General features: G+C 39.8%; 1 protein-coding gene across 12 annotated transcripts in view; it reads left to right on the top strand.

Annotated features, from left to right (window-relative positions):
* Window positions 1-10100, top strand: part of Parp6 (poly(ADP-ribose) polymerase family member 6) — a 32470-nt gene extending 22370 nt beyond the window's left edge. For 7 of the 12 annotated variants that reach the window (XM_071608442.1, XM_071608443.1, XM_071608444.1 and 4 more), the window contains 7 exons: window positions 35-147; window positions 860-932; window positions 1634-1703; window positions 8289-8368; window positions 9084-9147; window positions 9319-9403; window positions 9727-10100. In XM_071608442.1, coding sequence (XP_071464543.1) covers window positions 35-147; window positions 860-932; window positions 1634-1703; window positions 8289-8368; window positions 9084-9147; window positions 9319-9403; window positions 9727-9829 — 588 coding nt within the window. In that variant the 3' untranslated portion in view covers window positions 9830-10100. Of the gene's footprint in view, window positions 1-34; window positions 148-859; window positions 933-1633; window positions 1704-6442; window positions 6579-8288; window positions 8369-9083; window positions 9148-9318; window positions 9404-9726 lie in introns of those variants that run through there. The other 5 variants (XM_071608445.1, XM_071608449.1, XR_011706700.1 and 2 more) reach the window with 4 other exon arrangements.
* The last annotated feature ends 2627 nt before the right edge of the window (window positions 10101-12727 follow it).

Genomic DNA, 12727 nt, shown 5'->3' with positions numbered 1-12727 from the left:
TCTGTTTTCCTGACCGCACCCCCACCCTGGGCAGCAGCTGAAGTTCATGCACACCTCACACCAGTTCCTCCTGCTGAGCAGCCCTCCTGCCAAGGAGGCTCGGTTCCGGACCGCCAAGAAGCTCTATGGCAGCACCTTTGCCTTCCAGTGAGGAGGGTGGAGGGTGGGCAGCAGTGGGCCGGGGGTGGGGGTGCCTTTGAGGTATGAATTTATGTTACCTGTGTCCCTCAACTAGTTAGCAAATATTTATTAAATGCTGGTAGATGCTGTAGAGGATAAAATGAAACGTGACATGGTTATGTTATCAACTTGTTTATGATACAGTTGAAGAGAAATGATACTTATAAAATGACATAGTTGAAGGAACCAAATGGAAGGGGTGATAGATTTCAAAACTTTGAAAGGAAATCCACAATTTATGCCTAATTGCGGGAGGGAAGAAAGAAAGAAGGTGTAAAAGCTAATTTAGAGGGAGTGGTAGTGTTCTTAAAGTAGTCTGGACTGGAAGGCCCATTTGGAATTAGTAATAAGTTTGACGGGTTTGAGAGAAATTTGTTGAATTTGAATTATCAGAAAAATAGGCAAGTGAAAATGTTGAATCAGCAGTTCAGTATTGAGAGTTAGGATGTGATTAGCTGAAGGCCAGAAGAGAGGATAGGATCGGAAATGCAGATACAGTGTTTAACCACAAACATACATCTACTTGCCTATGACTGTATCCATGTGATGTCCATCTCTAGGTGTGTTTGTGCCAGTCTTAATGTTTCGTGTGGGTAACCATGGGTGGGGATGGCACTCTTGAAAATGCTCTGGGAAACCTTATACCACAAAGAATCATATATTCTACCCTGCTTTGCAGTGGGTCCCACATTGAGAACTGGCATTCAATCCTGCGCAATGGGCTAGTCAATGCATCCTACACCAAACTGCAGGTGAGGCTGTGTCTCTTTCTTTTTTCTCTCCATCTCTACCTACCCCACTAAGTTTTGGGGAAGGCTGCTCTAGAATACTCACATGTTTTTGCCTCCACATCCTGAAGCTTAGTCTGGGGAGCTTCCTTAGAGGGGAAGTTGGAATTGTATGTACAGAATGAACGTGGCTATTGTCTATTTGAAGTTGGGCTGTATTTTTTGGTGGTTTTGGGAATGAGAATATACATATAGTTAGGGATGCGGAATTGCTGGTTTCAGCCACTGCGATAGAGTCACATTAGATAGAACTTCTCTATTTATGTGGCTATTTAGGAATTGATATGAAGACTTGTTTCTTTACCCTGAGAAACTTCAGAGAATGGTTGTTGTTCCTCCTCCTGGCGACCTCTTCTATAATTCCTGTTGGAATCTGCCTGTATGCCAAGGCTTGGGGATAGGACTGTGGATTTTGAGGGACTGACTCAGTGACTCTACCACTCCCCACTCACCAAGACATTAATATTTAATATATAATAGGCAAGTAGTTTAATCTAAATCCACTTTTCAACCTATCAGTTTTATAAGAGTAGGTGCCTACTGTTAATTTGAATGTATGAGAAGGTAGATGGAGGGACAGAGGTCTGGATAAGCCTTGTGGATGCCTAATATATAGCCATGGGAGGGCCCAGGCTCATATGTTCATCCTGGTGTTTCCCTGCAAGCTGCATGGAGCAGCCTATGGCAAAGGCATCTACCTGAGCCCCATCTCCAGTATTTCCTTTGGATACTCAGGTAAGAAATACTCTCTGGCCACCTTGACTCTATTTACATTGTATCCATTTGTGACAACATGATCTGTGCTGTCATCTTCTTCCCCATTGTGGATATTTGGTCTATGTCGGCTCTCTCCTCAATCATGGACACATAGTCTGTCTCTACTTTCTCTCATTAGAACTTTAAATTCTATTTGAGGTGAGGTCAGATATTGTTAAAAATGGTAGTTTTATTAATTGTAGGAACTTGGGCTCTCAGAATGGGTTAAGGAATAGATGGGAAGTGAAACAAGGGTTTTTGTAGACCATAGTTTTCATGTTGGCAGTTGTGAATTGTATGCATTTGTGCATGTGACTTTATGTGTGAATATACCCAAAGGCTTGAATTCATTTCATTGGCTTATATTTCTGGAGACCTTGTTCTGTCAACCACTTTTTAATAACTGCTCATAATCAAACATTGTTCATAATATACATTGACTACAAGAAAAAGAAGTATGTTATTCCAAAGGTTAGACATGAATGAGGTCTAGAGTCTGGTGAAGAAATGAGTCCAGAGTTGTCTAGCTCAGAGATAGGAAAAAGAATATGACTTAGAATTCTTAGCCTTCCAGGTTCATGTCTCAGTTCCTTTTCAGACTGCTTTTGTTCCTTTTTTTTTTTGCTTTTGTTCTTGATCAGTATACTCTCTGGATAAAGGATGGCTTTCGTGTAATTACATGTCAACTGTATGAAGGCAGTTGTACTAGATTCTTTAGATTCTTTGTAGATTATTATTTAGTATCCTGCAGTGATTATAACTATTGTAAAGGTCAGAAAATAAATGACCAGAATCTCAGAACTGGAAAACTCTTGTAACAACTGAGTAAGTCAAAGAAGAAGAAAGGAGATGATGTAGGTAAAAACCAAAATCAATGAGATAAAGCAGATACAGTACATAGGCTGCTTAGAAGAAAGGAGCACAAATAAATATTGCAAACAGAAAAGTAATATAATTCTAGATATAACAGAATTTTAAAAGCTAATAAGAGAATTCTGAGTTGGGCATGGTAGTACACACCCTTAATCCCAGCTACTCTGGAGTTTGAGGCAGGAGGATTCCAAGTTCAAGGCCAGACTTGGCAATTTAGCAAGACCCTGTCCCAAAATAAAATAAAAAGACTTGGGGTATAGCTCAGTGGTATAGTGTTTGCCTAGCATGCATGAAGTCCTGAGTTTGGCACCCATTACTGCAAAACAAACTCTTATAAATTTTATATCAATAATTTGACAACTGACAAAAAAGATGAACTCCTAGAAAAATATAACAATAAAATTGACTCAAAAAGAAATCAAAAGCCTGAGTGGCCATAAAACTATAGAAGAAGTTTACATTTTTCCTCAAAAAAGAAACACACAGCAAGCCTAGATTTTTGCCTGCCTTCCTTCCTTCCTTCCTTCCTTCCTTCCTTCCTTCCTTCCTTCCTTCCTTCCTTCCTTCCTTCCCTCCCAGGGTCTCCATCATGCACAGACCTATACCTCCAAATTCCAGATTGCACAGACCTATACCTCCAAATTCCAGATAGTTTTTTTCTTTCATTATCCTCCTCTTTCTCTACCTCCTTCTTTTTCCTCTTCTTCCTGCTATTCCTCTTCCTCCTCTTTTTAAAAATTCTTTCTTTGTTTTTCAGTTATAGATGGACACAATACCTTTTTTTATTTATATGTGGTGCTGAGGATCAAACCCAGTGCCTCACATGTGCAAGACAAGCACTATACCACTGAGCCACAACCCCAGCTCCTTCCTCCTCTTCTTCCTACTTTTTCTCTTTTCCTTCTTCCTTTTCTTCCTCCTTCTCCTCTTTCTCCTTTTCCTCTTTCTCTTCTTCCTGCTATTCCTCCTCTTGTTCTGGCTCGTTTTTGTAGTGCTGAGGCTTAAACCCAGGGGCACTCTACCACTGGCCTCAAACTTGGGTTCTCCTGCCCCAGTCTCCCAAATTGGTGGGATTACAGGTGTGCACCATCACGTCAAGTTCCCAGATAGTTTTTTTTTTTTTTTTAGTTTTCGGCAGATACAACATCTTTGTTTGTATGTGTTGCTGAGGATCGAACCCGGGCCGCACGCATGCCAGGCGAGCACGCTACCACTTGAGCCACATCCCCAGCCCCCCAGATAGTTTTATAAGTAGGTTTTTGTTTTGTTTTGTTTGTACTAGGATTGAACCTGGGCCACTTTGCCATTGAGCTATATCCCCAATCCCTTTTATTTTTTTATTTTGAGACAGTATCTTGCTTATTACTTATTTACTTGGAATCCTCCTGCCTCAGCCTCTCAGGTTGCTAGGATTACAGGCATGTGTTGCTGTATTCAGCTATAAATGAGTCTTAAACCCAACTTTCAGGGACCAAATTATCCTAATCTTATACAAAAGTGTCCCAGAGAATAGAAAAAGATGGAATTACATATCATAAAAGATGAACTTCCATTTGACAAAAACAAAGTACAAACCAGGAGAAGACTCTTGGAATACTTATTACTAGCTGCCACTGCTTGGGAGGCTGAGATAGGAGGATCACAAGTTCAAAGACAGTATCAACAATGGCAAGGCGCTTAGCAACTCAGTGAGACCCTGTCTCTAATAAAATACAAAATAGGGCTGGGGATGTGACTCAGTGGTTGAGTGCCCCTGACTTTAATCCCTGGTACCAAAAAAAAAAACAAAACAAAACACATGTTACCACATAAGATTAGTAATAAAAATGGAATTTACAGATTGAGGATGTAAGCTCAGTGTTAGGGCATTTCCTAGCATGTGTGAAGCCCTGGGTCAGTCCCCAATGCTACAAAAAAAAAAAAGTGTTTTGTAAAAATTCTTATAAATCAGAAGCAAAAGACAGCCTATTGAAAAAATAGGCAAATGACATAAACAGGCATTTCACTGAAGAAGTATTTCATATTCCAAAATATGAAAAACTGATCACCTACAATTTATGAGAAGTTAAGACCAAAATGACCTATTTAGTACCCATGTGGATTGGCAAGTATTAAGAAATCTGATACTATCTTTTATTGTGTTGACAATTGTGGATCAGCAGAATCTCCTTTAATAGTCTATGGCGATATAAATTGGTGTGACCATTTTAGAAAGCAATTTTTGTGTTATTTCATAAAGCTGAAGAGATTTATCACTGTTGACCCAGCATTTTCATTCCAGCATATGCACACCCAAAGATGTATACAGGAATGTATAAAACAATATTGTTTATAACAGCAAACCTTGGAAACTGCCCCAACGCTCATCAGAATAATGAATAAATACATTCTAGTGTAATATTACAATTAATTGTTATTCAGCAATGAAAATAAATGACAGCATTAGAATGTAACAGCATGGAAAAATCTTAGTAATATGTTGAGTAAAGAAATGAAATTTCCAAAAGACTGTATACTGCATGATGCCTTTTTTATATTGTCCCAAAGCAGACAATATTAAACACTGTCTAGGGATATATGTATATGAGATAAAACTAAATAAAAAAGGGAAGAAGAAGGAAAATGAAAGCAAAGGAATAATAACCCTGGATGTACGTCAGTAGAAGAGTGGTTTCCTAGCATGTATGAAAACCTGATTTTGATCCCCAGCACCACAAAATAATAATAACCCAAATCTCAGGAGTGTGGTTACCCTTAGATATAAGTCACTTGGAGTTCTAGTTCTTGGACTTAGTTATTGGATCAGGTCTCTACATATTTATTATCCTGTTATAAACAGTGTTTCATGAAACAAAGGTTGTGAGTAATCCACACAGGGTAACTGCTGATACATATTTATTGAATGTGTGCATGAATCTTATTGTTTTTTGAACAATAAGAGGTTTAAACTTGTCTGAATTCCTCAGTTTTTACCTTTGTCTCATCCTGAGGAGCTCTCTGATTAAGCTCTCATTACTTTCTGAGTAATGAGATTCTTTTGGCTTAGTGCCCAAAGTTTTCCTTCCTGGCCAAGTGTGATGGCACATACTTATAATCTCAACTACTAGGAGGCTAAGGCAGGAGGACTGCAAGTTTGAGGCCAGCCTGGACAACTTAGCAAGACCCCATCTCAAAATGTCTCAAAAAAATAAAAAGAGCTGGGGATGTAGCTTAGTAGTTGAGCACCTTTGGGTTTGATCCCCAGTACCTCAAAAAGAGGAAAAAATATTATTTTTTCTGTTTTCTATTTCCTTTCTTTCCTTCTCTCTTCTCCTAGAGGCCTTTGTTTACCACTAAGTGCCTGAATACTTCTAGTTATCAGATGGAGCCAGGAATCTCTATGGACTTCTTGTCTTTCCTTAACACTTTACTAATTATATATAAACATCCAATATCTCTGTCCTTCTTTCCTCTCAGAAAGTGGTGATTACAGATCCACACTATTGTATGATTTTATTACTGGAGTATAGGTCATCTAGTCCAATTCCTTATTACTTTACAGATAAGAATGCAGATATGCAGAAAAGTTAGATGAGTTTCTCAAGGTCATATGGCTATGAGTAGCAGAATTAGGACTGGAATCCAAATCTCCTGACATCTAGACCATATTATCACTCTATTGGACTGATAAGGTGGGCTTTGCTTCAAACACTGGGTCTCTGAGATCCCTGTAGGTGTTTGAATGTTATAACTTTGAGTGAGATGTGTGCAAATGTCTTGCTTACCATAGTTATTCTGGCATTTGACCAACTATCTTATGTTTCCTTCTTCTCCATTCTCAAGTTTTTTGGTTTTTTCTTCCTTAGGGTACCTTTAGCCTGGTGACATTGGGTACCCCTTGAAGAGGGAGCAACCATTTGATCAACGGAGCCTTAGATGATTTGGCCACAGTGTGCAGGTTGAAATGAGGGACAATCTGAAAGGAGTTGGTAAACTCCGTCTGTTTAAGTCTTGTTTGAGGACTTCTGATAAGTGCATACTCTGAACACCAAATATCCAGAGATTATTATAAAAACTATATTCTCAGGGGTTGCTGTTAGACATGGACAGAAAGATCATTGGGTCATTAAGTATAGGACAGTACACAGGATTGGGATGAGACAAGATTTGAGTTATGTTATAAGCCCCATCTCTAAGATCCACTGTAGAAATCAGATTGTTCTTTCTTATCCTCCTGTCTTCTTCCTCTGGACTAGAACTTGAATGGGATTTTGTCTTGGAACCGTGTTGCTGAAATAGCCAGGCTGAGGTAGTCATATTTGGATGCAGAGCTGAACCTTGTTAAGAACAACGGAAATGTAGAAATTGAGGGATGGTAAATATACTCTAGAAGGAAGGAATTGGCAGTTCAAGCTGAGAAGTTTTCATTGTTCTGAGTTTTGTTCAGGCCATGAATCTTTCATGAGACTTTAGTGTGAATGCATGATGAGTTGACATCCTGATCAGTGAAGTATGTCAGTCCAATGGTCATCCCTCCTACTTCTACACCGTGGCTATCACAAAACCAAGAATTGAAGCAGAGTGGAGCTAGTACTAATAGGATGGTGAAATATGAGTTCTGCTATGACTTGTAACTATGGCATCATTTTCGTCTTCGTCAGTCTCCCTCTTTGTCAAACACATGAATACACACACATACTCTTATCCCTACCTGGGCCTGTGATAAAGCTAAGTACAGAAACTGAGGTCCTATCCTAAGGCCAAAAAGATTTGGGAGTAGGGACACAGGCATTGTTTCATGTTTATCTAAAAATTCTGGAATAGTCGATAAAGTTATAAACATTGATTCTTTATTGTGGCGTAAGGATGATGGAGGATTTATGATTTTAGATAATGTGTAAACTAGAAGGAATTGGCACTTCTTTCTCAAGACTTGAGAAAAGAGGTAGGATTCTTCAGTTTAGTTGCCATTATGATCACCTGTGGAAATTTATCATGTAAGTGCTCTGCTTTCTCCTTTTTTTCCTGAATGACTGAACAGAATTTTTTATGTAACTTTGAGACTAGAGCATATCTGAATTGCTCTGGTACTTCCTCTCCATTCATTTCATTCAGCTTGTCATTTGATACTGAGGTATTGATAGCTGATTCTTCTAGTCCCCTAATTCCTGGCTCATTTCCAGTGTTATTCCATTATGAATAAAACCCTTCATAGTTCCCTAGAGTTCTGAGGATAAATTCCAGTTGCCTTAATATGACCTACAAGGGTACTTTACCTTTCCCACATCATTCGTTGCAATTCCTCTGCCATTCTGTACAAACTAAGGCACATGACTTTATTTTTCCTGCAGATTTTCCATATCTATTACTTCTGCCCAGAATACTTGATCCCTTTAACTAACTCTTCTCAGTCCTGTCGTTCTCAGCCTGTCACAAGGACAACTTCTTCAACCCCTGGGTTAGGCAGTTCCCCTTCTCTGGATCACACAGTGCTCTATAATCTCTTCATCACAACCCTTACCATACTGTGTTGTAATTACTTGTTTGTTGCCTGTAATTTCCACCAGACTAAATTCTGTGTGAGCAAATATCTTGTTTTATTTGGTTCTGTATTGCCAAGTGTCTAGCTCAGTACCTGATACATAGTAGGTATTTCAGTAAATATTTGATTAAGGAATCAATGATTGAACAGAGCTTGCTGTTCTGTGACAGGAATGGGAAAAGGACAGCACAGGATGCCCTCCAAGGATGAGCTGGTCCAGAGATATAACAGGATGAATACCATCCCCCAGGTATTATTAGTTGGCTCTGCTGTAAGGAGGTAGGATTCTTCTCTGGGGCTAGTTTAGGTTACAAAGATGGGTGGGGAAAGAGTGGATCTGGGGTGATTTGAAGCTCATTTAAAAGAATCAGGTATGCCTTCAGGTGGACACACTTCCTGAGTAACATGTGGTTTCTTTCCTAAGTGTGAAAGCAGAGATTGAGTTTAGATGAAAATATAAAGATAAGTTGGACACAGTGGCTCATGCATGTAATTCTAGCGACTTGGGAAGCTGAGGTAGGATGACTGCAAGTTCAAAACCTGCCTCCCCAACTTACTGTGAGGCCCTAAGCAACTTAACAAGATAGAGCTCAGTGGTTTTTTTTTTTTTTTTTAAGAATTCCTCCTCTTCTTCTTCTTTTTTTTTTTTTTTGTAGTTGGACACAATACCTTTATTTTATTTATTTTTATGTGGTGCTGAGGAGCAAACCCAGCACCTCGAGTGTTCTACCGCTGAGCCACAGCCACAGCCCTGAGTGCCCCTGGTTTAAAAAAAAAAAAAAAAAGTAAAGATGGAAGCTTTGGGCCTATCCAGACTGATTATGGGAAAGCAAACTTTTGGAGGGTGGTTGGAAGCTCAGGAGATCCCTAATCCCTATCCCCATTATCACCAGCTAATGAGCCTGTTCGGGGAAAGCCCTAACAGTATATTTGGTTTTGTTCACCTTTGCCTCCTTCTTTTTCAGACTCGATCCATTCAGTCAAGGTTCCTGCAGAGTCGGAATCTAAATTGTATAGCACTTTGTGAAGGTAGGTAGTTTGTCCAGTCCTAATTTAATTGGTTCCCCAACCTTTATTTCTGATTCATCTTTGATATGTGATCCAGCCAAGGGTGATGTTGAAGCATCATGTCTTCCCTCCTCTACCTGGACTCTGTGCCTTAAGCATCATATCTATAATTTCTGGCCTCCTTCTTCCCAGTGATTACATCTAAGGACCTCCAGAAGCATGGGAACATTTGGGTGTGCCCTGTGTCCGACCATGTCTGCACAAGGTTCTTCTTTGTGTAAGTCTTAATAGGGACCCTGGATAATACTTGAAGAGTGAGGGTGGTGGTACTGGGAAAAGTCCTTTTCCATTATCTGAGACTTGTCTCCTGCTGCATGAGTAGAGCTGGCACTGGGACTTTGACCTTGGAGGATGGGGATGAGTACAGATCACTGGGATCTGTTTAGAGGAAAGCAGATAAGCTGAATCCCTTTCATTTTTAAAAGTAGCAAGGGTTTTAACTTTGTGATGGGGTGTCCACCCTCTGAAATACAGTTCTACTTCTTGGCATTATCCAGGTATTATTCTCCCTTATGCTCACATTCGCCCTGTCTTTGGCAGATATGAGGATGGTCAGGTGGGCGATGCCAACATTAATACTCAGGACCCCAAGATACAGAAGGAAATCATGCGTGTGATCGGAACTCAGGTTTACACAAACTAAGGGGGCCCCAGCCCTCGTACCACCCTGTTCCCCCAGGATCCATCTGCCCTCATTAAAGGGCTCAGGAGCAGCAGGTGAGGCTGCCCTGAGGAATCAAGAGGCCATTGTCAAGGGGCAGGAAAAGGATAGAAGAGACAACCTTCATGGTGGAGACTGACCCAGGAACCATTCCACATTTGATGGCCCAGACTGATTCCAACCCCTGATTTGCCCAATTGACTTCACTCTGTTTGTAAATAAAACAATAAAATGGAAGGTGCTGTGGACTGGATATGATCACTGTGGTCTGAATAGCCTTGGCCCAGAACCTACCCCAAGGTTCCAGAGGGGGTGAGTGGGAAGAGAGGACTATTCCCATAGTCAGGACTATTTGTGTTGTATGAAGTCAAAGCTGAGTCCTTTTAATGTTGTATTCTACAGATCTGTTAGCATTTGTATCAGTGGGTAAAGGTAGAAAATCTATCAGTCATGCAGATGAAACTGAGAATAAAGAATACCATTAGTGATTGTTAATCAAGATTTAAAAGGGCCTTTGAGGCCAGAGTAACTCAGATTTCTAATAAGTGCAGTTTGGGAAGAGCTATATACAGTGACACAAAACTGTAATCTAGCTTCTTAGGAGACTGAGGAAAGAGGATAAATTTCAGTAAGTCAGTAAGACTATCCCAAAATAAAATTTAAAAAAGGACTTGGATTATAGCAGGTGTGGGCCCTGGATTCAATCCCCCAGTATGGAAAACAAAAAAGGTGTGTGTATGTGGGGGTGATAGAAGATTTGCAATGGGAATCTCTGTAGGGAGAAGATGGAACTCACTGAAACAGTTATCTTGAAACAGCTGCCTTCCTTCACTACCTTGGTAATCTTGGAAAATTGGGGTTTTGTTTAAGAAAGGCTGCTGGCCTTTCAAGCTCTACTTCTTAAAGTTCTAAGCATTGCTGAGACATAATGGATGTTTCTGAATATTTTATGAATAATGAATAAAAAATGGGCATATAAGCACAGAAAATGCAAAACACATTTTAAAAGCCTGACTTTACAAAGGTAGATTTTTAAATTCTGTTATAGTTTTTGATTTATAACGCCTATTCTAGACTATGTATTGTCTTTTCATTACCTCTGCTGTACTTTAGAAATACTTTCTTACTTAGATACCCTATGCTCTTTTGGGGATTTTTTTTTTTTTTTTTTTTTTGGTACTGGGATGCTTAACCACTTAGCCACATCCCCAGCCCTTTTTATTTTTTATTTTGAGGCAAGGTCTCACTAAGTTGCTTAGGGCCTCACTGAGTTGCTGAGACTGGCTTTGAACTTGCGATCCTCCTGCCTCATCCTCCTGAGCCACTGGTATTACAGGTATACCCCATTGCTCCTGGCTCTTTACTCCTTCTTGATCAAGACTACTATATTCTAGCCAGGTGTGGTAATGCTCTTCTCTAGTCCCAAGTACTCGGGGGAGACTGAGGCAGAAGGATCACTTGAGTCTGGTTGTAGGCCAGCCTGGGCAAGCCAGTGAGACATATTAACATTTTATATTACTGTGTGTTTGGCATTTGTGAAAGCTCTCACATACATTGGTTCAATTCTCATAATAAGCCTATGTTGCTGTTAGGTGGTATTATTGATATTTTGTAGATGAGCAAACAGAGACACAGAGGACAAGTAATTTACCGTATTCTACAACTAGTGACAACAGCCTGACTCCTAAACTAATATTCTGTGGCTTTCAAGCTTTTACAGATATTTTTTCACTTAATACTGATTAGAAAAGTGGAAGACAGGTTTTCTTTAGAGAGCTTATTTTTTAAAATATTTTTAAAGCATTCTTTTTTTTTTTTTTTTTTAACCTTTATTTGTTTATTTTTATGTGGTGCTGAGGATCGAACCCAGTGCCTCACACAAGTTAGGCAAGCGTTCTACCACGGAGCCACAATTCTAGCCCTTCTATAGAGATCTTAATGGGCTAGAGTAAATTGGGCTTTTTTGTTGTTGGTGGTGATGGTTTTTTTGTTTGTTTTAGTACCGGGGATTGAACTCAGGGGCACTTGACCACTGAGCAGCATCCCCAGCCCTATTTTGTATTTTATTTAGAGATAGAGTCTCATTGAGTTGCTTAGCACCTCACTTTTGTTGAGGCTGGCTTTGAACTCACAATCCTCCTGCCTCAGCCTCCTGAGCTGCTGGGATTACAGGTGTATGCCACCTTGCTCGGCATAAACTGAGTTTTTAACCAATATCCCCAACTCTAGAACCTGAGCTCTTTAACTACGCTTTTACTTCCCTGGAGATTCTCAAAAAGTCCTCAGTGGTGTTCCTGGAACTGGATGTAGGTATGTGGCTACTGACATGGTATAACTACATTTTTGTTCAATTTCAGAATTTGTTAATAGATTTTTCTCAATTGTAAGCATTTCAGCATGTGATATGGCAAGTAGTAGGAAGTGATGGGATAAGAAGGAATGAACTAGAGTATAGCAGAAAAACAAATAACTGAGCTAGCCTTATGGTATCTCTTTAAAAATAGCATATTCATAATCATAATCTTTCTATGCCAATAAAATTATAACAAAGTTAAATAGACCATTTCATAGTGCTTCACAGAAAAGCAGGACTTTGTGGATCTGAGAAGTTTGTAAACCACAGATAATTGTATATGATAAAATTCAAAACATGAGGTAAAACAAGTCCAATTAAAACATGGCAAACACAAGAATGCCTTAATGCCAGGGAAACTTTCTGGAGAGAAACCTTCCCGCAGCCTGGAGGGAATATTGAATAGGGTTTTCCCTTTCCCCAACCTGGTCCTGTCTACCTTGGAGGTGAGGAAACTGGACGTCTGTTAAAGCCAGGTGTGAGCAACAAGGCATCATCGGCCTTCTACCTTTCAAATAGATCTGGGT

This window comes from Marmota flaviventris, chromosome 2 (assembly GCF_047511675.1).
Source record: "Marmota flaviventris isolate mMarFla1 chromosome 2, mMarFla1.hap1, whole genome shotgun sequence".
Lineage (NCBI taxonomy): Eukaryota > Metazoa > Chordata > Mammalia > Rodentia > Sciuridae > Marmota > Marmota flaviventris.
The sequence above is the reverse complement of the archived record's forward strand: the minus strand, read 5'-3'. Positions and strand labels throughout refer to the sequence as shown.